We start from the raw sequence: 24,872 nt of genomic DNA, 5'->3' as shown, positions 1-24,872 counted from the left end.
GCATATCGGGCATTAGGCTTCACCTCTGCTGGAGATTATGGAAGACTTAAAGCTGCTATTTTGGATTGTCTGGGCCTCACAGAGGAGGGTTACTGTGGGCAGTTCCAGGCCAAACAATTTATTCTCAGTTTTCGCAACTGGGTTCTGACGCAAGGCCTCTGGTGGCGCAAGGCCTCTGGTGGCGCAAGAGCTCTTAGACTTTTGCTGCCAATGGCTAAGGCCAATATCCCAATCCCCTGGTGAAATCATTGAACTGGTGGTTCCTGAACAGTTCTGCTGGGTTTTGCCTCCAAGACCTCAGGAGTGGGTTGACTGGGATCAGGCAGCCAACCTGAAGACTACACTATGTTTGGTTGAGAACTTTTTGGAGGCTGAACTAGATTGTGGGGCACTCTCCTGACTGGAACCAGGAGAACTATGGTTCTAAGCGGATCTGCTGGTTTCCCCCTGCAGCGTGTTGGACTCACAGAAGAAGGGAAAACCCAGGGGCTTGCGAAGACCACAGGAAGTCCATTCTGTGAGCTGGGGCAGTCCCCTACCTAAGATCATACCACCTTTGGGACAACAGTCTCAAAGGAGTGCAGTTGGGTGGGGAATAAAGGGGCCTGTGAGAAAAGGGGGCTGACAGGAGCTGCGGAAGTTGTTCCCCTGTTGTAAACCACTACTGATTAGGTGAGAGCTGGTACAACCCTAGAGTTATCAAGGAGCCTGATCTGGCTTCACTTGCGGGTAGTAGGGCCACAGCTTCTGCTCCAGTATGGAATTTGACTATGTTGTAGCCTGCTCCTCTGAGACATCAGCATTCCTCAGGAAGCCCGGTGTTCTAGTTGTCCCCATTATTGTCAATGCGGGGAGGTCCAGGTGCTGGTTGACTCCAACTCTAGACAGATATTTATACATGAGCAGCTACTGGGCCCCTGACTTCCCAATGACCGGGGGAATGTTGCTTATAGGGTGTATCCATGGAGAATTCCAATCCTACCCCACTACCAGGCTTAAGCTGTCCATAAACAGGAGTGCTGCGGGCAGTATCAGTGCTAGCTCATTGGGAACCCCTCCCTGCGCAAGACATACTAATAATTAATATGAAGCTTGAGCTGCTTGGGGCCTTAAGCAATTGCTTAGTCTGCTTATACCTAGCACCGACTCTGGCTGCAGGGTGAGTGGTGGCCAGGGTGAAAGAATTGTCAGACGCAGTGATGCTGGTTGAGATCGGGGCCCGGTCAGCGGTGTATTAACTCCTAGGCCAACAAGGCCTAGGCCTAGGGCGGAAAATTTGCAGGGGTGGAAAATTTATAATAGCAGCCAGAGGCTGCTTCCCCTGGCACCAGTTCCCGCCCTCCACCCCCGGCCCTGCCCCAACTCCACCCCTTCCCCGCCCCCATTCCCCACCCCCTCCCTGCCCCTATTGGTCCCCTTCCCCAAATCCCCACCCCGGCCCCGCCTCCTCTCCTGAGCGCGCCACGTTCCCCCCTCTTCGCGAAGCTGTTTCATGCACAAGCACTGGCAGAAAGTGGGGAGAAGAAGGACTCGGCAGCGCGTTCAGGGGAGGAGGCAGAGCAGAGATGAGCTGCGGCGGGGGGGGGGGGGGGCGGCAATTATTTCAGGGCCTTGGGGCGGCAAAATCTTTAATTCGCCACTGTGCCCAGTAACTGGCCTGCTACAGGAAGCAAACGAATCACACTCAGATTCTAGCCTGCAGGAGGTACTTGTTTTACCTCTTAGAAAAAAATTCCCTTTTATTGACCCTGAACTCTTTGGCACTGCTACCCAGGCCCATAAAACACATACGGAGCACTGCTTTGCCCAGAAGCAAGCTCTACAAAGGGCCTGGGAAGATGAGTCCTTATATCAGCTGTCACTCAGTGTGGCTTGGACCCTCCGGAGGTGCCCTCACAGGATCCTGACTCAGATACCACCACCTGTGGCCACTCAGGCCCCCAGGGACTCTATGGACCCTGGACCAGAACTGGTGAAAGAGCACGGAAGAGCACAGATATCCAGTACAGTTTGGACACCCCTGACAGGTCCACAAAAGGGCTGCTACCTCCAGCAAAATGATAGGGTTTAGCTGCCTGAATGGGCAGCTGGTGAGGGTGGATGGGACCCTGGCGGATGCAGAATGGGATGCTCACTACCTTCACTTTAATGTGGAAGGAGATGTCCTGGTTCAGGTGATCAAAGAGCTGGAATATGCCAGTCACAGCTAGAGGTCCCCATCTCCTTTAGGGGTCAGACCAATGGTCAATCTAGCTCAATATACTGTCTCTGGCTGTGGCCAGTGCCAGATGTTTCAGAGGGAATGAACAAAACAGAGGAGTTTCAAGTGATCCATTCCCTGTCGACCAGTCCCAGCTTTTGGCAGTTGGAAGTTTAGCGATACCCGGTGCATAGGGTTGCATCCTTGACCATCTTAATTAATACTTATTTATTGATGGACCTATCCTCCATGAATTTATCTAATTCTTTTTTGAGCCCAGTTATACTTTTGGCCTTCACAACATCCTTAACAATGAGTTCCACAGGTTGACTGTGCATTGTATAAAGAAGTACTTTCTTTTGTTTGTTTTAAACCTGCTGCCTATTAATTTTGTTGGGTGACCCCAATTCTTGTGTTATGTGAAAGAGTAAATAACACATCCCTGTTTTCTTTCCACTTACCATTCATGATTTTATAGACCGCTATTATATCCCCCTTTAGTTGTGTCTTTTCTAAGGTGATCAGTTCCAATCTTTTAAATCTTTCCTCATATGAAAGCTGTTCCATACCCCTAATCATTTGTGTTGCCTTTTCCAATTGTAATATATATTTGTTGAGATGAGGCAGCCATAACTGCACACAGTATTCAAGACGTGGGCGTGCCGTGGATATATACTGTGGAATTATGATATTTTCTGTTTTATCTATCCCTTTCCAAATGGCTCCTAACATTCTGTTAGCTTTTTTGACTGCCACTGCACACTGAGCAGTTTTCACGGAACTATCTATAATGATTTCAAGGTTTCTTTCTTGAGTGGTAACAGCTAATTTAGACCCCCTCATTCTGTATCTATAATTAAGATTTTTTTTCCCTGTCCCAAATGTCAGTTGGTGTGTCCCAAACCTACCCTGGTTCCTCTTTCCTTAGTAGACTAGCCATTTGAATGTATTGGGCCAGATTAAGTTGGGTATCTTGAACCAATAGCCTGCGGATGCTGCTACATTTTAGTCATCCTGGATTATGCCACCCGGTATCCCCAAGTCATTCTCCTGTGGTCAGTATCAACCCAAATAGTTACTGATGAATTGCTAAAAGTGTTCTCCGGTCAGCATCACCTTGGGGATGCCTACCTAGATCAGGGCACCACCTTCATGCCAAGGATACTACAAGAAGTTTTCTCCCTACTTGACATACAGTCCATATGAACTGAAATTTACCACCTCAAAATGGACAGGGTAGTGGAACATTTTAACCAGCTCTAAAGGGAATGCTATGCAAGTTTGTCACAGTCAAATCCCACAACTAGGAAAAACTGCTCTTGTATCTAATGTTTGGCATCAGGGAGGTGCCCTGATCTTCCATAGGGCTCTCCCCTTTTGAGTTATTGCACGGAAGACCTTCAGGACCTTATGCAGGAAGCTTGTCAGGACCAATGAACCAAGGCTGAGAATATTGTGAAGTATGTCTTAAATCTGCAGGAACAGCTGGATTTGATTAGGGCCTTTGCCAAGCAAAATTTACAGGCTGTGCAACATTCACAGGAGCTGTACTGAAAAACAGGCTTTGGGGTTAGAAGAGCCTCCCTATCTGCCTTTTAATCTGTGTCTCCTAAGGTACGGATTTCCAGAGTAGTTAAGCAAACACTTGAAGAACACGGATACAGCCTTCCAATAAGTGATTGACACAGGCAGTATTGTTTCCAAAACAAATTATCTTTTTATTAATGTAACTAATAATCCCCAATACAGTAATAATCTAGAAATAAAAATCAAACACCTAACCCTTACTGCAAGTTAAAGAGCATTCAAGCCACAACTGCATACAGTTTAAATGATTCTAAGTGATTGTGCTCTGTTACAGATGACCACTCTGCAACAGGTCGCTGACAGCAGTTCTTAAATGTACTTTAAATTTTATATAGGTAAATTACATTAATAACAAAATCTTATGCATCTTTATTAACCCAGGCATACACATACTAACACTAATCCTACACTATACTATGCTACACTTATACTATAATTATAACAGGCTATACTCTGTCCTTTTGGCTTCACTATGCTATCTTATTGCTGCTGCTGAAATCAGTTTCAGTCAGCTATCTGCTTGGCTCCATTCTCCATCTCCATTCCAGTCTCTCTCAGCTTCTTGTCCGCTCTCGGTCTTTCTCTGCTTCTCTGTTCTAACTGTCCTGTCTGCCTTTTATACTATCCTGTCAACTACCAGATCTTACTGCACATCTTTATCGCTACTTGTTTACCACAGAGTTATGCTGCACTTGTTTGGCTTTCTGCCAATTTTATAGGGGGTTTTTCTTACACACCCCTTTTTCCTACTTTCAGCAGTGAAGTATCCTGTGACCTGCAGTGTCTGATGGTGGAGTGATTTTTGCCTATTCAAAATGGAAGCTAGGGGCACAAAATGGAGTCCAGGGAATCTCTCTGGTATCAATATGATAATAGGAATGTGAGGCTGGGGTTTACCAGTTAGGGGGAGTGTCTTGTTATTACTACCTAGCTCCAAGTGTACAATGTTCACTAAGTGGCTCGGGCCCTTTGAGATAGTGTGCTGGGTGGAGAAGGAAGATTATGAGATCTGGTTAGCTGGGAAGAGACAGAGCACCCAGATCTACCAAGTGGCCTTTTGAAGAAGAGAGAAAGCAGAGCAGTTTGTGAGAATGTAATTAACAGAGCCAGAAAAATGAGCAGTGCAGCAGCTTCTTCTTGATTGAAGTCTAAATATGACTGTAATATCTGACAGTTCTTCAGACTTGGATCTCTATTATGAAAATGGGGGGAGTCTTGGAAGTGTGAAAGAGCAGCTGAACGTCTGTGTGAGGGGAGGATATTCTGGGAAGAACAGTCCTATGACTGTCGCAGTCAGAGTCAGGCCACTAACCCAAAGGGAACAGTAAGTTTGAACAAAATGTGTTGTATCCATTTCTGGAAAGGAAATACTTATATATCATCTTCACACAAACAGGCGGTTGACATTCTCCTATGACTGTTGGTTTTGGTTGCTGAATCCAGAGGATGACACATGTGCCAGTCAAGAAGTAGAGTATTGTTAGCTGGCGCAGCTACTCCTAGACAAAATCTTTGAGGGTTACAATGCCTGCCTCTTTGCTTATGGACAAAATGATCTGGAAGATCTCACACAATGACAGGTTCTGCAGAGGAAGTGGGCATAATTCTATGATTTTGCAAGGAAATGTTCTGGCAAGTAAATCTGATTCAAGAAGAGGAAATGAAACATCACACTGAGCTGAGTTACTTTGAGGTGTACGAGAGGGCCCAAAATCTCTTAACATCATCCAAAGATGCCAATGTGAAGAAAAAAACTCAAAAAATGTGAGAATATCCAATCCTAGGTCCTTATGCAACTGGCCTTTTTCTATACATGGTTAGCTTTTTTTCAGACTTGGCTAGAACTTGGTAGGAGAACTGGGGAAGCGGGCTGATCACAACCCACCCTGGGGGCCCTTGTACTCAGGCTTGTTTGGGGAGAGTCTGCTGGGGGCCAAGCTGGGCCATGGGCTTCCCTGGCCTGCCCTCACTGAACCACACTGGGCTCTCCGGCCTTATGGCCCTTGCTGACGTCTCAGTGCATGTGTTAATATGTACAGGGTACACACCATGTGCACCCTGCTGACAAACTGTTAATGCACTTTCCTCTTGTCCCTTTCAAAGAGGACGAGATCAAAGCATATTAAGGAACTGTTAATGTGCATCAGGATGTACACATCTGCACTGTGTACAGGATGTACACATCTGCACTGACAGTCTGCACTGTTGCAGGCTAGCGTGAGGTAGATCACACCTTTTTGCCATGGCTGTGCCACCCAAGGGAGCTGCCTAGCTTGCCTGTGCCTAGGACAGCCGCTGAATATAGTGATCTGAAAGCTGATAGGTGAAGATCTCCAATATTAGCAGAACAAGCCACAGATAGAGTAGTTGGCCAACCCCTGAACTGGGAGCAGCAGGATCAGATTTTCTCCCTACCCCTGCCTCAAATACATTCAGTCATGTGGCTCACCTTTTCTGCTATGTTGCTGCTTGTTTGGAAAACACGGCAGAAGTCACTGATGTTTTGTTCTTACAGTCCAAGCCATACAACGCCTATGCCCAGGTAACAATGCCTCAGCTTGCTGAGAGACAAATCCATTCAAGCACATGCTCAGAACAACATTTAATGGTTCGGCAATAAACAATATAAAAGATTTTGATAAAGGTTTCTGCTGCATCAGAGAAAGGCTTCCACACCAAAGTGACCCATAGCTTGTGAGACAAAATGGCTCGGGTAATATATTTTGTGTGCAGTTAATGAACTGCTGTCTAGTGGATGAGACATGTTACATACAATTTGCTACTGTTTTTGAAAAATCAGAATGGTTGCAGCGTGTTTGCACAAAAACTAATTTAATCTGGTTGCGACCTTCTGTTTAACTATGATGGGCAATGGTAGGCACCTCTTTAGGCTAAAAGTTCCCCATAGCAGTTGCCCCAGCTGTTGTTTCGAATACACCTAGATGAGGGATGGCACTGGCTCTTTGGTGACAGCCTGAAAATTATTCACACAAACTCTTAAAAATTGTCTCCCAACATTTCATACATGGTAACCAACTGTTTCTATCCTTTAATACTTCTGCTAGTCCCTATTTACCCCATAATGCCACATGCAATTACACCCCTATTTTTTCCTCCTTCACAAATGTTTGATATTTTCAGTAGTCTGGCTCTTCTATTTCTGAAGCATCTTTTGGTGCCTAATCCTGGGAATCTGCTATGCTATAGGCACAGGGACATGTGAATATGTATATTCTATACCCAAAGCAATGAGGCTGGTGTGTTTCTGATATTGACATTGTGTGGTAACATCTCAAAAAGGTGTCTGCTGCCTCCAACACATGCCCTTCCAAAAAGCAGTGTTTTGGGTTCTGAACCAGACACTCTTACATTTCATTAGACAGTGAATGGGGCTGGCTGGTGTGTAACCTTGTAGGATCCCTACTATTTCAAAAAGAGTAAATCTGTATGAAAAAAAAAATGCCCCAATCCTGTTCCCTTGCCAAGACAAAGAGGTTCTCGGGGAGGAAGGTTGGGTTACTCATACTATTAGAGCAGTAAAGACTCTTTGGTCACCCATTGAGAAATTATTCTTATTCTGGTATTCATAGAAAATCTAGATTAAATGGACAGAATGTGATTTGACAGCAGCACTGACTCATGCAGACTGAATTTTGGCAAAGAAAATATTGCTAACTGCTGAATACATATGCACTACTTGAGAAACCTGGCTGCAGAACAGACACACAGAAAAATGCAAGCACTTATTAATGCAATGAATTTGATTGTTGTAGCATTAGAAAAACAAGAATGTAGTGGCAATAAAAATGTTACCAGACTTAAGCAAGATAATTTATTGCAACTTGTTACCCTGATGCTATGAGCCATGACCCACAGCTGAATATTTTTTCCAAATGCATTTGTTTCTCCAATTTAATGTTTTCATATTAGTTTTCATGTTACTAGAAAATGTTGTCTATCCATCTTCCCATGAATCTACAATAGGGGCCTTACCCATTCTTATACTTTAGGTGCATTTCCGCCCATACATTCTAGGCCAGTTGTTCTCAACCTTTCCAGATTACTGTACCCCTTTCAGAAGTCTGATTTGTCTTGCATACCACAAGTTTCACCTCACTTAAAAACTACTTGCTTACAAAATCAAACATAAAAATACAAAAGTGTCACAGCACACTATTTCTGACAAATTGCACACTATTACTGACAAAATTATATGTTTACTATATAATTAATACAATAAACTAACTGGAATATAAATATTGTACATACATGTCAGTGTAGAGCACATAGAGCAGTCTAAACAAGTCATTGTCTGTATGAAATTGTAGTTTGTACTGACTTCACTAGTGCTTTTCATGTATCTTGTTATAAAACTAGGCAACTATCTAGATGAGTTGATGTACCCCCTCAAAGACCTCTGTGTACCTCCAGGGGTACATGTACCCCTGATTTAGAACCACTGTTCTAGGCTATGTGATAGGAGATGGCAGCTATTCTGCACAGCTATATACTTTAGATTGATATTTAATAGAATTATGTCAGAGGTTGAAGATAATATGCTTATTCTTCAGAGTGCTAGAAGTTTCTATGCTTGCTTTTGTTTATAATTTCTCATCCATTGTATTCCCACTTCCAACTCCTATTTCAAACCCAACACAAGTTTCCCCTCCCTTCTTTCAGCAACTCCCACCAGTGCCCTGTAATAAACTTTGTTACCAGATCTTTCCCCTTCACTTGAACAAAACCATGGTATATTTTAGGGCAGGCCACTTTTTTATTTCAACTAAGCTGAAAGTTGGTGATGCATGTGGCTACATATTTCATAACTGAACTCTGTAGAAGTGTGAGTACTGTTCCTGAGAAGACTATATAGAACCTCTTATCAGGATTGTTGTCTTAATAATTATCTCTGAAAGCATCCATTAATTATTGAATCAATAAAGGGTGACGTAAGAACCACCTTTGAAATAAATTACACAAACCCTTTCAGAACACTTCATGGAATGCTTCAAAAGAGAAAGTTAACGGGGGTTTGCACATTTCTGGAAAAATATGGAAATAGCATAGGACACAAGATAAAAGCTGTAAGACAAAGTAGTGTACGAAGGCATAGCATACCTAAGATTACCAGAAGTGACAAAATAAGGATTTAATTGACAGGGCAAACAGATCACTTCTGGATGTTACAACATTACTATAGAAGTACCAAAAAACCCCAACAACAACAGCAAAAAAAACCCTGTTAAAAGAATGTGAAGGTTTCAAAGTCAAGAAGCCAAAAGCTTGGAAATGCCAGAATTAAGATTGCCTGTGTAATTTTAGATCTTGTCTCACTTGAAAGTTATTTCAGATTAACTTTAGTTGTTTTGGGATGAAGTGTCTTGCATTCATAAACAATTTTTTTTAATTATCTGGTGTCTCAATCTGCATTACAAAATCCATTTTGAAAGCAAGTTTCATAAATTTTGGAATGAGTTAGCAGGCAATAAGGTAGGTGTGTATGCATCCCCATTTCAAATAAACTATTCTGCCTCTAGCAGCCCTTGCATTGCAAAAAGCTATGTGGAGGTGGAGTGTGAAAAAAACAATCAGGCTCCCTGCTGGCCTTGCCCACTGGAAAGGACCCTGCCCCGGGTGATCAGGAATCAATCAGCTTGAGGGGCAGCTCCTCTTTTAACCATTGAAAGCTGGTGGAGTGAGGGGGCTTTACTGCATACCTGGGTCAGTCTGTCTCACATATGTGCCCTCTACTCCTCCAGGATCAGTCATCTTGATGGGATGTCATCACCCTGTTTCAGGGGTAGGCAAATCTATGGCATGTGTGCCAAAGGCGGCACGTGAGCTGATTTTCAGTGGCACTCACACTGCCCAGATCCTGGCCACCAGTCCGGGGGGCTCTGTATTTTAATTTAATTTTAAATGAAGCTTCTTAAACATTTTAAAAACCTTATTTACTTTACATACAACAATAGTTTAGTTATATATTATAGACTTACAGAAAGAGACCTTCTAAAAACGTTAAAATGTATTACCGGCATGCGAAACCTTAAATTAGAGTGAATAAATGAAGACTCGGCACACCACTTCTGAAAGGTTGCCGACCCCTGCTCTATTTAAATGCTAGCTTGCAGACATGTGCTTGCATTGTGATTCCAGCTCCCAGACATACAGATCATACAGCAACCATGCCCTGTGTTTCTGCATGGTCCCATGCTGAGGTCCTGGGCTTTCTTGCCTTCTGGGGAGAAGAAATGGTCCACTCCCATCTTAACAGCAGTCACCAGAATACCATAATTTCAAGTCATGTATTTCTTCCATGCTGCCTGACTGCAGCTATTTGGCAATGGAGTTTTCTTACAAAAGCCAGATGCATGATGGGATGAAAGGAGAGGAATCATAGGAATTTATTAATTTCACCCCTAGATTCAGAGTTCCAGTAGAGATCCTACAGTGTAGGGTTACCATATTTCAGGTTCCCAAAAAGAGGATACTGGGGGGAAGGGGGGGCTGGAGGACAGGGTACAGTTGCGGAAACTAAAGGGGTACCTGCAGTAGGGGTACTCACTGGAGGTGGGGGACAGTGTCACCATTCCCTGTCATGGTGGCAGGGTGGCTGGTGCAAGCCCTGGGCACAGCTACAGCCATCCCACTCTCTGCAGGCCCCCTTCCCAGGGCTGGGAGTCAGCTGGGGCCAGGGTGGGCAGGATCTGGCAGCTGTGGCTGCAGGGGAATGGACCAATCAGCTGCCAATGCAAGGAAGCGGACCAATTGGGGTTCTTTCTGAGCTGCAGCCTCTACTCTACAAAAACCCCAGACATTGCCTGTTATTTGAAAAATCCCCTTGGACAGGGGTTCAAAAAAGAGGCAATGTCCCGGAAAACCCGGACATCTGGTAGCCCTAACACAGTGTACTGTTAGAATAATAGCAGAATGCATATAGCTTAGTGGTGAAACATTGCACCAGGGGATGGCTGCACAGAATGCGGTGCTTATTTAAAAAACACCACCACCACGTTGTGTGGATTTCATGATGCAAAATGAAAACAGCTTAAGCTGGGACAACAAAACACTGCTGGACACTGGACAGACTGCTTTAGAAATAGTTATTTCTGAAACAGAAACACATTATGAGAATTAGCTTTCAAATATGGACAAGCCCTTAATTCAGCCCCCCAGGTATGCATTATGATTGTCTTTAGTCACTTGATCACATACTACTATTTTCCACAGTACCCCTTCCTCATCCAGTGCACAAGATAGACAGTGCTCTGTCAGGGTAGCTCTGCACTGAATAAATAATTGATTTATTATTATGTGGCAATTTTCTCAGTTATTTTATGGTATTTTCAATGTAACAAATGCTTCAGAAATGTAACATCTTCGCACCATCCCTCTCAGGAAAAGTGATATTAACTATTATCATCCTCATTTTCCTGAAGGACAACCGAGGTACTGAGATTAAGACAAAAATCGTTGTGTCCACCATTTTTGAGTGCCCCTCTTGAGATGCCTAAGGCCTTATTTCCTAGAGCACTTATTTTTCTAGGACTCTCTGTGCTCACACCACAGCGACACCTGACTTCAACAGCAGCTGTGAGCGTTCAGCCCTGCAAAGCTTGCCCCAAAGGTCTCAAGTCCAGCACCTGGACTGCGGGGAACATAATCAGTGCCGGTGGAGAGTTTGGTGTAAGCGACTTGCACAGCAGGGACAGATCTGGCAGGCTGAGTCAGGCATAAAGGAAGTTCTCCAAGCAGCTGTCAACTGCCTTAACCAGACTGGCCCCTTCTCCTTCCTGTAACGCCCTGCCTCAGTCACTGTGCACCTTCCAGCTGGCACCTGCAGCCAGGGAGGTGGGCCCCACAGATCAGCCCCCTGCACTTCACTGGGCAGCCCTGACACCCTTCAACCCCAAAGAGCCTCGCCAACGCTACAGCACAGGCGCCTTAACGCCCTGGGCTAACCCCCTCAATCCAGGGTTAAACGAGGAGCCGCCCTCTCTGGTTGACTGGCCAGCGGCCTATTCCGCGCCTCCCACCCGATTCTCAGGGGGCGGAGTCGCTGCCAGTGGGCGGGGCCACTTGTCCCCCCCCCCCGCTCCACTTCCTCGTTCCTCATGACCGTCGAGTGATGCTGCGCATGCGTATTATGGGGAGGTATGGCGAGAGGAACGCTTCCGGAGCAGGCTCGCGCCGTCGGAGGTGAGCTCCGGTCGTGCGTTGTGACCGTTACCGGATAGAATGTTTAGGAGGCCGCCGCGGAACTTCCGGGGCCGCCAGAGAGCCGCCTCCAGCTGCAGCAGCAGCGGCGGCGAAGGGGAGCCGGAGTATGAAGGGGCGCAGGGCGAAGAGGAGCAGGCGCAAGGCCCTGCCAGGCCCGCCGCCGAGAGGCAGCCGCCCGCGGAGGGGCCAGCAGGGGACATTAGAGGTCAGGAGGAAGAGGAGGATGGCGGCGGCGGCGGCGTGCCCCGAGGGGCGAACCCCAGAGCGGGGCAGGCGCGGGGAGCGACCGCCCTGCTGAGCTTCGGTGCCGACGAGGAGCGAGATGGTAAAAGTCTGACGCCGGCTCCCTTCCGCCACGCAGCGTGTGCGTGCGTGTGTGTGTGTGAGTGTGTGAGTGAGAGAGAGAGATGGAGATCTCCTTGTGTTTCAGGTGTGGGAGCAGGCTCCAGGCTGGTCTGCAAACAGCTGGGCCCTCTGTCTGGGCTAACAATGGCCGGGGTCAGCTAACTTTTAACTTACACCTTGCCTTACTCCCTCTCCACTTTCAAGGGTGGACAAGCCCAAGTGTTAGGGCTTGGATGAGAACCCAGGAGGCTGGTGTCCAGTCCTGTGCTTTAATCACTCCAACACCCTCAGGTACTGGGACCTGCAGTCACCCCTCAAGAGCCTGGCTGGACGGCAGAGCTACTGTCACTTTAGTAGTTCTCCCGGTATCTCTGCTGGGACTGGCACCTGTAAGGGTATGTCTACACCGCGGCTGGGAGGGTGCTTCCCAGTGCAGGTAGACTGACTGGCACTAGCTGTGTTCAAATTAGTGCTCTAAAAATGGCAATGTGGTTGTAGTGGTACAGGTGGCCGCTCAGGCTAGCTACCGGAGTGCCTATTCGTGGGTTGAGTGGAATTGCACTGAGGGGAGCTGCACTGCTTTTGTGATGCAAAGACTAGTAAAGTTAATGATGTGATAAAGGAAGAGTAAGTGCATAGCCAGGACCTGGCTATTTGATACTGCAAGACACTGCAATATATATGACTCATGTGAAAGAGGTTTTGTGAAGGGGTGGGTCTGCACTTTTTTTGCATGTAAACTCAAATACAGCTGATCTCCCACACTAAAGCTGTGCTGATCAACAGTGATACTGAAACTGCTGATGGTCCTTGGTGACTTCACTAGGCACACGTGATTTTTCTGGATTAGTTTGGAACTTCATGGCTACCTGACACTCATAGGACTATTTCATCTGAGTGGACCCTACAGTTATAAGGCTGTGCACGTTCTGGGTCTGATGTTTGGGTTGTGGTGTTTTTTTTTAATTTATGCTTATGTTATGATAATACCTAAAGACAATGTGCAAACATATAATAAATGACAGTCTCTGCCCTAAAGAACTTGGAGCCTAAAAGACAAGGGTCAGGAGTGGAGTATGAAGGAATGGATGTTACCCTCTGTTATGGACTGAGGCCCAGATACCAAACTCGTATTGATTTCAGTGGGAATTAAATGCCTAAATACTACTGAAGACCGGAGGTGACTGTTGTTTCCTTTGTTTAAGGTTATCTTACCCTGATAAAGTAAGGGGACCTGTTTGAATGGTCAGTCTTATCTAAATCCATGGTACGCCCACATCTTGAATACTCTGTGCAGATGTGGTTGCCCCATCTCAAAAAAGATCTATTGGAATTGGAAAAGGTTCAGAAAAGGACAACAAAAATAATTAGAGGTATGGAACGGCTTCTGTATGAGGGGAGATCAAGAACACTGGGACTTCTCAGCTTGGAAAAGAGATAACTAAGGGGGGACATGATTGAGGTCTATAAAATCATGACTGATGTGAAGAAAGGATATAAGGAAGTGTTATTTACTCCTTCTCTGAACACAAGAACTAGGGGGTCACCAAATGAAATTAATAGGCAGCAGGTTTAAAACAAACAAAAGGAAGTATTTCTTCTCACAACGCACAGTCAACGTGTGGAACTCATTGCCAGAGGATGTTGTGAAGGCCAGCACTATAACAGGGTTCAAAAAAGACTAGATAAATTCATGGAGGATACTTCCATCAATGGCTATTAGACAGAATGGGCAGGGATGGTGTCTCTAGCCTCTGTTTGCCAGAAGCTGGGAATGAGCGACAGGGACTGGATTGCTTGATGATTACCCATTCTGTTCATTCCCTCTGGGGCACCTGGCATTGGCCACTGGCAGAAGACAGGATACTGGGCTAAATGGACCTTTGGTCTGACCCAGTATGGCCATTCTTATGTTTGTAAGTCTGATTTCACTGAGGGGGAAAAAAATGTTCATCTGAGTGACCGCTCTGTGAGCAGTTTAGTAGAACTCGAGAATATTGTGTTCTTCTCAGTTGTTACAGGTTTCAGAGTAGCAGTTGTGTTAGTCTGTATCCGCAAAAAGAAAAAGAGTACTTGTGGCACCTTAGAGACTAACCAATTTATTTGAGCATAAGCTTTCGTGAGTTACAGCTCACTTCATCGGATGCATACAGTGGAAAATATAGTGGGGAGACTTTATATACACAGAGAACATGAAACAATGGGTGTTACCATACACACTGTAACAAGAGTGATCAGGTAAGGTGAGCTATTACCAGCCGGGGGGGAGGTGGGGGGAATGGGACGACATTTTGTAGTGATAATCAAGGTGGGCCATTTCCAGCAGTTGACAAGAACATGTAAGGAACGGGGGGAGGAGGGGGAAATAAACATGGGGAAATAGTTTTACTTTGTGTAATGACACATCTACTCCCAGTCTTTATTCAAGCCTAATTTAATGGTGTCCAGTTTGCAAATTAATTCCAATTCAGCAGTCTCTTGTTGGAGTCTGTTTGTTTTTGAAGTTTCTTTGTTGAAGAATTGCCACTTTTAGGTCTGTAATCGAGTGATCAGAGAGATTGAAGTGTTCTCCGACTGGTTTTTGAATGTTCTAATTCTTGACGTCTGATTTGTGTCCATTTATTCTTTTATGTAGAGACTGTCCAGTTTGGCCAATGTACATGGCAGAGGGGCATTGCTGGCACATGATGGCATATATCACATTGGTAGATGTGCAGGTGAATGAGCCTCTGATAGTGTGGCTGATGTGATTAGGCCCTATGATGGTGTCCCCTGAATAGATATGTGGACACAGTTGGCAACGGGCTTTGTTGCAAGGATAGGTTCCTGGATTAGTGGTTCTGTTGTGTGGTATGTGGTTGCTGGTGAGTATTTGCTTCAGGTAAGCAAGGACTGGCCTGTCTTCAAGATCTGTGAGAGTGATGAGTCGTCCTTCAGGATATGTTGTAGATCCTTGATGATGAGTTGGAGAGGTTTTAGTTGGGGGCTGAAGGTGATGGCTAGTGGTGTTGTGCCTGTCCTGTAGTAGGTGACTTCTGGGTACTCTTCTGGCTCTATCCATCTGTTTCTTCACTTCAGCCGGTGGGTATTGTATTGTAAGAATGCTTGATAGAGATCTTGTAGATGTTTGTCTCTGTCTGAGGGGTTGGAGCAAATGCCGCTGTATCTTAGAGCTTGGCTGTAGACAATGGATCGTGTGGTGTGGTCTGGATGAAAGCTGGAGGCATGTAGGTAAGTATAGTGTTTCCGGTGTAGGGTGGTGTTTATGTGACCATCGCTTATTAGCACCGTAGTATCCAGGAAGTGGATCTCTTGTGTGGACTGGTCCAGACTGAGGTTGATGGTGGGATGGAAATTGTTGAAATCATGGTGGAATTCCTTAAGGGCTTCTTTTCCATGGGTCCAGATGATGAAGATTTCATCAATATAGCGCAAGTAGAGTAGGGGCATTAGGGGACAAGAGCTGAGGAAGCGTTGTTCTAAGTCCGCCATAAAAATGTTGACGTGCTGTGGGGCCATGCGGGTACGCATAGCAGTGCCGCCGATTTAAAGGTATACATTGTCCCCAGATGTAAAATAGTTATGGGTGAGGACAAAGTTCAGCCGCAATGTTTGCCGTGACATTATCGGGGATACTGTTCCTGACTGCTTGTAGTCTATCTTTGTGTGGAATGTTGGTGTAGAGGGCTTCTACATCCATAGTGGCCAGGATGGTGTTTTCAGGAAGATCACCAATGGATTGTAGTTTCCTCAGGAAGTCAGTGGTGTCTCGAAGATAGCTGGGAGTGCTGGTAGCTTAGGGCCTGAGGAGGGAGTCTACATAGCCAGATAATCCTGCTGTCAGGGTGCCAATGCTGAGATAATGGGGCATCCAGGATTTCCAGGTTTATGGATCTTGGGTAGCAGATAGAATACCCCTGGTTGGTGTTCTAGGGGTGTGTCTTTGCGGATTTGTTGTTGTGCTTTTTCAGGGAGTTTCTTGAGCAAATGGTGTAGTTTCTTTTGGTAACCCTCAGTGGGATCAGAGCGTAATGACTTGTAGAAAGTGGTGTTGGAGAGCTGCCTAGCAGCCTCTTGTTCATATTCCGACCTATTCACGACGACGACAGCACCTCCTTTGTCAGCCTTTTAGATTACGAGGTCAGAGTTGTTTCCGAGGCTGTGGATGGCATTGCGTTCTGCACGGCTGAGGTTATGGAGCACGTGATGCTGCTTTTCCACCATTTCAGCCCCCGCATGTCGGCGGAAGCACTCTATGTAGAAGTCCAGTCTGTTTCAGCCTTCAAGAGGAGTCCACCCAGAATCCTTCTTTTTGTAGTGTTGGTAGGAAGTTGTTACAGTGGCCCATAAATATCTTAATACTTTATAGGTGAAAGAGCTAGACCACCTGTGGTGATAGTCTTGAACTAGTCTAACCTAATGTACTGTAGATTTTTAAAGACCGTATGCCATGATCGTACTCATGTAGACCACTGATTATTGATTTTATGAACATGTATTGTAATCTTTTAGCACCTTCAAATCCCTCTTCAAAATTCTCTTGCTGTGATTCTTACAAAAAACTTGACAATAGTTAGGCTGTAGTCTCAGTACACCAACAGCTTGTCATGTTGACTAATATTGTCTCATTGTTTACTTGTACTACCCTATTTGTCTATATCTATTTGTTGTCTCTTGTCTTATGCTTAGATCGTAAACTCTTTGGGGCACTGACTCTCTTTTGTTCTGTGTCTGTACAGTACAGTGTGATCCTGGTCCATGACTAGGCTGACTAGGCACTATGGTAAAACAAATAATAAAATGTTTCAAATGTGGTGATGTTGCTTTGTAAATATGTTTACACTGATCTTTTTCCCCCCTCCTACAGAGGGTGAGGAACTCTTTAAAATAAAGAAGCCATCTCTTAACACAATAACATTTAGAATGCAAAGGAAAGAAAACTCTCTCTCTGCAGTTAGAGAAGCTGAAAGAAGCAAAGGTAAGTACGTAGCTACTTATTGGGTGTATTTTAGTCTAGTTGTTTGTAAAGCATTTTGAGATCCATGAAGGAAGGGTGCTTTGGCAAGTACTGTTATCAGACATATTGTTTTATATTAATAAATTACAAGAATGAATTTGTGGTTGAAAACAGTCAAATTTAAATGTATATCCCAAAACACATAATGAGCAGGTCTGATCCTGTATCTATTTAAGTCATCTGCCAAAATCCCATTGACGTTGTAGGAGTAGTATCGGGCACTTAGGCTGACCTTGAGAGGAGTTGACCTCCTGGAACTCGCATTGTAAATGGAGATTACTAGGCAGTTACAAATTCCATTAGTCTCAGGATTTGGTCCTAGGGAGTAGTTTCTCAATGATTTTAGCATTTTCATTTTTTAGAAGTGGGCCTCAGATTTCATTAATGAGAGACAGCACAACCTGTTTAAAACTAGTCATAAATCATGTTAAGAATCCCCTAAAATTGTCTGAATTTAGGATAGAGTTGAAATGAAAATACATGAATTTGTATGATGATGCCTTACTTTACTGTGTCCTAAAATTTTGCTTTCGTTAAGATTCATACTGTAACTAAAAATACTGCCTTAAATCTTTGAAGACAATGGGATTGCTCAATGTGTAAATTTAAGCACAAGTCTTTTCAGGGTCAGGGATTGATTGTTGTCTTCAGATTTATGATGTTTCTTAACAGGTTATCAACATTTCCAGTAGCTGAGACAAAAATCCTGGGTCTTGGTTTTTCTCCTTGAATACAGAAATCTTCCAATCGGAGTCTAGAATAATTAACAGTACTGATACATGTGAGACAGAAGAGGAGGATGAGCACTACTCATCAGCCAGTGAAGATTACACTAGTTCAGCCTCTGAAACTCAATCCAGCCCTCCACAGAAAAGAGAGGATTTATCAGCAGGTTTGTAACTAGTTATGAGCAGCGAGTAGGTACTGCACGTAGTCTTGCATATTGCAGAATATTCAAAGTGCTGTTTAGTGTAACAGCGTCCAGTGTTTTAATGTATATTTAAAGTAACTTCACTGAAATCGTTGTATATCAAGGACATTTATTCCAGAATTACATTGGTGTAACTGAGAGCGGAATTTGCCTTTACAGTCTATTGTCAATCTGGTCTCTTGGGATAGATCTTTAGCATGATGATATGATAGAAAGCCCTGTAATATTTATAGTAATGAAATAAAAGAAAAGGTAAAATTAGATATCATTGGGTTTTTTTATAAGTATGTGCTGAAACAAAACAAAAAAACCTCTATTATAGATCACTCACCATAACTAGGCATTTGGATAGAAGAGAAATGATGGATTCAAGGTTATGGTCCTTTCTAATATTTTCATTTTTAATAAACAGGAAATTAAATGCAATAACTTTATTAATGCAGCATTAAGGATGAATGTTTAGAGAACTTTTAATAATCCAGGAATGCAAAGTATTTATAGTAGTAGGAATCCTTTTTTCGTTTTCATGTATGATCTAGATTACTAGTTTAGCACACTTTTTTTTTCTTTTTCTTTACTGCTCATATTTTAATTTGCAGCCTGAAGGATACTTCAATAATATTTTTGCCTTGATTATATTTTTCAGACTTAGGACTGGCAAAATGAGGAGAATTGTTATGCTTACAACATGTACCTCCATTTATGGCATAAATACTGGAAACTTTTATTTAGGTTATTGTGACTTTTAAGACTACTGTGGCCTTTGTTTTGAAGGTCTGAAAACTACTGGAAAGTTAACATGTAGTTTAGGGGTGGGCAAACTTTTTGGCCCAAGGGTCATATTTGGGTATGGAAATTATATGGTGGGCCATGAATACTCACAAAATTGGGGGTTGGGGTGCCGGAGTGGGTGCAGGCTCTGGGGTGGGGCCAGAAATGAGAAGTTCAGGGTGTAGGAGGGGGCTTTGGACTGGGGCAGCGGGTTGGGGTGTGCAGGGAGGGTTGGGGCTCCGGCTGCGGATGTGGGGTTGGGATTGAGAGGTTCAAAGGGTGGGAGGGGGATCAGGGCTGTGGTTGGGGCACAGGAGGGGGCCAGGGGTGTAGACTCTGGGTGGTGCTTACCTCAAGCAGCTCCCGAAAGCCGTGGCATGTTCCCCCCCCCTCCCCCCCCCTGCTCTGGCTCCTACCTGGAGGCATGGCCAGGCGGCTCTGCACACTGTTCCATGCACAGGCACTGCCCCTGCAGCTCCCATTGACTGCGGTTCCCAGCCAATGGGAGCTGCAGGGGCAGTGTGCAGAGCCTCCTGGCTGCCCCTCTACATAGGAGCTGGAGCAGGGACATGCCTCTGCTTCTGGTAGCCGTGCGGAGCCATGGCACATGTGGAGCAAGGCAAGCCCCAGACCCTGCTCCCCAGCCAGAGCTTGAGGGCCAGACTGACGCATCTGAAGGGCTGGATGTGGTTCCTGGGCCATAGTTTGCCCACTCCTGATGTAGTTGAAGCAGCAGGGGTATGGAAGTCCTCCTCAATATTTATGCTCTTTCAAGTTGAGCTCCTTGGACTGTAGAAATAACATGCACAACTATCTCAATTTATCATTAACAATGTATTGCAGAAAAAAGCCCCAAACTCCTAACGTATTACTATACTTTGGAGAAAAAGCATTTTATAATTAACTTTGTTGTGAGGAGTAGTGTTGAATTTTGCTCTTAGTCTCTTACCTTAGGTTCTTTCTGTTAATGACAGGTAATATACCTGATGCAGCTTATATCCGGGTTGCTTGTGGGAAACGTCATTTGGCCAGGACTCAGGGTGACTATATTCCATTGGACCCATCACATCGTGCTCCAGTGTCTCAGAAAACAGCATGCAGTGATACAGAGAGTGAGGATGACTCTGATCATGACACGATTCTCCACTTTGCTCCCAAAACAAAAACTCTTAGGCAGAGGATGGCTGAATATGCAGGTAAGTTTAAGCCTGTTTACCAGGGCATAAAAGTGGCAAAACTTTAACTGTTTGAAGAATGTGAAATGCACTAAAAAGTGCAATTCTAGGCCCTCTTTGTAAAAAGAGTGGTGCAGACCCTTATTGCCCTTTTAGGGCTTTTCTACACAGGTTTATTAAATCAGATTAACTTTAGTTAGTTCACTTTACAGTGCCTTATGTCCACAAACAACATTTTTTTTTTTAAGTGATTACTTGGCATCTTAGGTCACTAATAATCCTCAGAAAAGGAGTAACTCCACTTCATAGGGAGTTTGCTTTCTTTAAGTTTGGGTGGATGCATTCCTAACTATTCTCCTTCTGGCAGTCCTCTAACTACTATCTCACACTACATAGTTCTATTCCTGGACTGGCCTGTCTTGTGCCATCCACTCCCCTGGGGTCATCTTAACCAGATGTCCTCTCTCAGTTTAAATGCTGGCATGCAACCAAGAATGCCCATGTTTGATATCGGATAATAGTAAGTTCACATACTCCTTGCTCACCTTACCTGATCACTCTCATTACAGTGTGTACGGTAACACCCATTGTTTGTTCTCTGTGTATGTAAATCTCCCCACTGTATTTTCCACTGAATGCATCCGATGAAGTGAGCTGTAGCTCATGAAAGCTTATGCTCAAATAAATTGGTTAGTCTCTAAGGAGCCACAAGTCCTCCTTTTCTTTTTGCGGATACAGACTAACATGGCTGCTACTCTGAAATACTCCTTATAGTAGTCAGGCCAAGCCCCTCTCCTCTGCCAGGTTTCTGTGTGGACTCATTCAGAGATCCAGGACATGATTGCCCTATTTGGAGAGCTGCATATTCAATCCCATCTGGAGAAGAGTCACTGGAATGCAGCCAACTACAATCTACAAGGCATTTGGAGCAAATGCCGGTAAGGAGGCACTCCTGGAGCTGGTCCCAGTGCTGAGTCAAAGCGAAGGCACTCCAGTGGAAGTACCTGAGGACAAGGGATCATAACAGGACTTCTGGTAATGCTCCCATCACCTGCCCATACTCTGAGGAACTGAACCACATTTTTGCAAGTGAAACTACCACAGAACCCAAGACTTACGTGGCGGACAATTTTCCTCAACGCACCCAAGACAACATGCCTGGCACCCAAAAAGCCACTGAAAGCTACCTTGGCCTCATGTATGCCATGGGGATCCAACCAGGAGGAGATGTTTTCAGGGCAGCCAGAAATTGTGTTACCCAACAGATTTGGACACTACCCAAGAACAGCATATGAATAGCCATACTAAAACTGCTGTGGATGAGTTCTACCAGCAGCCAGTCTGAAAATGCTGGGATGGGGACTTATAGCCATGAGCATTATGTGCTGAATTACAAGAAGACAGTATAGGGGGATGTATTCTACTTTTTTCGGGGACCAGCTGTCCACTGCCATGTTGGTTGGAGGTAGGAACCTTTTTTTTTCTCCCCTCCGTATTTTGCATTAAACGCCCTGCCCTCAGCATGCTGAAAATGGCATCTGCGTCAGAGATTTACTGCTTTAAAGTTTTATTTCCCTGTGGTATCAAGCTGCACAACCATCGGCCACACTTGCCGACTCCATAAATCTCTTCCTGAGCTGTATCCTGCTTGTTCTCCCTCCCCCATGATGCCCTCCCTTATATGCTGCTCAAGATGTCTGCCAGGCAATGCATTTTTTAATCCCCAAAGTGCAAACGTTTATTGTAGCAGCAGATACAGAAAAAGGAAAGCAAACACTAGAAAAGATTCATTATTTCAGTTTCATTAATACTGTTTTTAGTAAAGTTGAGAATTCATGTGGTAAATGGCCCAATAAGGTTGCAGAGTCATTTGAAAATGGGTTTAGAGCAGTTACTGTAGAATTTTATTTGTCAGAAGGTACCTAAAGATTTAGTCTCTAAGGTGCCACAAGTCCTCCTTTTCGTTTTGCAGATACAGAGTAACACAGCTGCTACTCTGAAACCTATAGATTTAAAAGTGTATTGTAAAAGAGAACTGAAAGCAAAGATAGTGCTTTATTTTGGTGCACACATTGCAAGGCAAAGCAGCACTCCTGGGACTGCCCATATAGCTAGTGTTTCTGTTCCACTCCTGCACCAGCGCAGGGACACTAGCTTGGTAAATAGCAGTGCTGTGTGTCGTCTTGGTTTGCCCATTGCCTTTTTCCTTCTTAATTTTCTGGGAACTCATCTCAGAGTAACATCCGCCACTGTAAGGACAGCCTGCAGTGGTGCACATGCAATTACTAACCTGCTGACTGCTGCACCATACAACCTGCAACTTAAAACCAGCACAGCCAGTTCAGATGCCCAGTGTTTATTACAGGGGGCCTTTACAAGGGGAAGTAATTTGGAAATCTTCTTACTGTCTTGAAGTGAACCTCAATGTGGGAAGAGACTATTGGAATAGCATTCTAAAATTGTGGGGAAGAAACATTTTTGGTTTGGTGATTAGGGTGAGGGACAGTAAGTACTTGTGCTCTTTCTTATTTCCTGTAGCACCTGTAATGTCATGGCCCACATGAAGAAGGGAGTTATCACCTGCAGAGTGGCTGACAAATCTTCAAAGGCAGGGGGGAATGGCAAGAGAAGATCTGTCCCAGGAACTATTGAATTCCTCCCAGCAGAGAGCCACATAGAAAGGCGCAATTGTGGAGGACTGGTTTCCTAGAGTATTCTCAAAGTATCTAAATGGATTGAATGGCCCTGGACCGGGACCTGAGGTAGACAGCTGTGATAGAGCACCTTTTAGTTATAAAGGTCAAGCACTGCACCCAAAGTTCCAGTGTTCTGCAAACTATAGAGAATGCACCATACTGAGACTACTATTTCAGTCAACCCTGGGACATGGAGAAGGAAAATTCTCTTCAGTGCATCACCTACAGGAGTTTGAGCATTCCTTACTTTGGCCATACCTCACATCCATTGCTGTTAAGGTTTCACCACATTCTCATTTAATTGGTTCTTCTCTCCCCTCCCCCCCCAAGATGTAGTGTTACCTGTTTTTGTTAACTAAATACATTCATTTTGCTTTAACTTGGCTGAAATGTTCCACTGAGGAACAGCTCAACCCATAAATGACATTGTATGGGTGGGGAGGATGTTATCAACTCCTTACCAGAAGAGAGCACAAACATATTTCTCTTTTTACGGTACATTTGTCACCCCCAGTGGAGGAGAACAATGCATCACTGACCCTATTTCCTTGACCACTTGGGGCATTTTGTAGAGACTTACTCTCTCACTGTCTGTAATGTTCAGAAAGTCTCTCCACTTCCTGCTCCTACCCATCCTCCAGGATCTCTCCCTTACTCTTACAGATGTTATGTGAAATACAGCAGGCATTTAGCATACAATGAGGAGAAACATACAGCTTTTTCATAAAGCATCACCTGCCCTTCAGCCTTCTAAAAGTTGACTTCACTAGCATTCCATAGGTACTTGGAATACTCCTTTCTCTTGTCCAGGTGTCTGAGAGCCTTTGTAAGCCAAAAAAGCAGAGGGTAAGAAGAATCTCCCAGAATGACAGGAGGAATCATAACTCCATTCATTTCTGTAGTGGTCTGGGGAGCAAAAATGTCGTCCTTCATTCCAGTATCCAGGTCACAACTTCTAAATGTTCTGACATCATGGACTCTTCCAGACCACCCCCATGTTAATATTAGTGAATCTTTGGCAATGATCAAGGTCATGCAGCACCACAGAGAAATACCTTTTCCTCTTGATCAAGTCTTTGGCTTGAGGGGAAGTGTGTGTGTGTGTGAGAGAGAGAGAGAGAGAAATAGGGAAATCATTGCCACACTCTGACATGGTATAGCAGAACCCTCCTCATAGCATCCATGATAACAACCCCAACAGTTGAGCTACCACCAACAACCAAATTAATTACTGACTGACAGTAAACAGGGGAGACTAACTTCCAGAGAGTGATGGCAACATGCTTCTCCATGTTGAGGGGAACTCCCATGTTGGTGTTCTTCTGTAGCTACAGTGCTCACCCACACAGATCCTCCAGGAAAGTGGCCTTTGTTATCCTGAAGATCTGCTACCATTGCTGGTATCCTGGTCTGCATTACTACCCTCTTCCCCTAGACACTGCTAGTTGAACCAATGCTTCTGGGTTGGCCATTGAATAAAGTTGCTCCTGATAAATGCCCTACAGAAGTAACTACTTGATTTCATTCTCCTTCTCCTCTTCCATTAGCTGTATTACTACAGCATCAAAAGCCCTATGAGACCACAGAGCCAAATCTGTCAGTCTCCATGACTGAAAATGCATTTGCATCATCCCGTTTGTATTAACGGCTGTCATGATCATGGTGCTCAGCAGCCTGTCGTCCATACTACCTTGAAAATGATGCTGGCAAAATTAATGGATGACAGGAGGAGAAGTGTGGAAGTTTTAATTTGACCCTGAGATCCTGCCTTCTTATAGTTTCTGGTAGGCATACCACAGGCACCCTGGGAATAATCTGAGTTTAGGGCTGAGTGATGGAACATTGCATTGTGGGGTACGTGCCCAGAATGCACTTGAGTTAACCACTCAGCAGAGCTGTGTGGATGTAATGATTAACAAGGAAAGTACAT

The 24,872-nt window shown here is 44.6% G+C and overlaps 1 protein-coding gene across 4 annotated transcripts in view; it reads left to right on the top strand.

The window, feature by feature from the left end:
- Nucleotides 1-11,917: 11,917 nt before the first annotated feature.
- GCFC2 (GC-rich sequence DNA-binding factor 2) overlaps nt 11,918-24,872 on the top strand; it is a 45,052-nt gene continuing 32,097 nt past the window's right edge. For 3 of the 4 annotated variants that reach the window (XM_073335819.1, XM_073335817.1, XM_073335820.1), the window contains exons 1-4: nt 11,918-12,332; nt 17,220-17,330; nt 18,106-18,261; nt 20,046-20,267. In XM_073335819.1, coding sequence (XP_073191920.1) covers nt 12,026-12,332; nt 17,220-17,330; nt 18,106-18,261; nt 20,046-20,267 — 796 coding nt within the window. In that variant the 5' untranslated portion in view covers nt 11,918-12,025. The other variant, XM_073335821.1, reaches the window with a different exon arrangement.

Source organism: Lepidochelys kempii, chromosome 3 (assembly GCF_965140265.1).
Source record: "Lepidochelys kempii isolate rLepKem1 chromosome 3, rLepKem1.hap2, whole genome shotgun sequence".
Lineage (NCBI taxonomy): Eukaryota > Metazoa > Chordata > Testudines > Cheloniidae > Lepidochelys > Lepidochelys kempii.
This window is presented reverse-complemented; position numbering and strand designations above follow the sequence as displayed.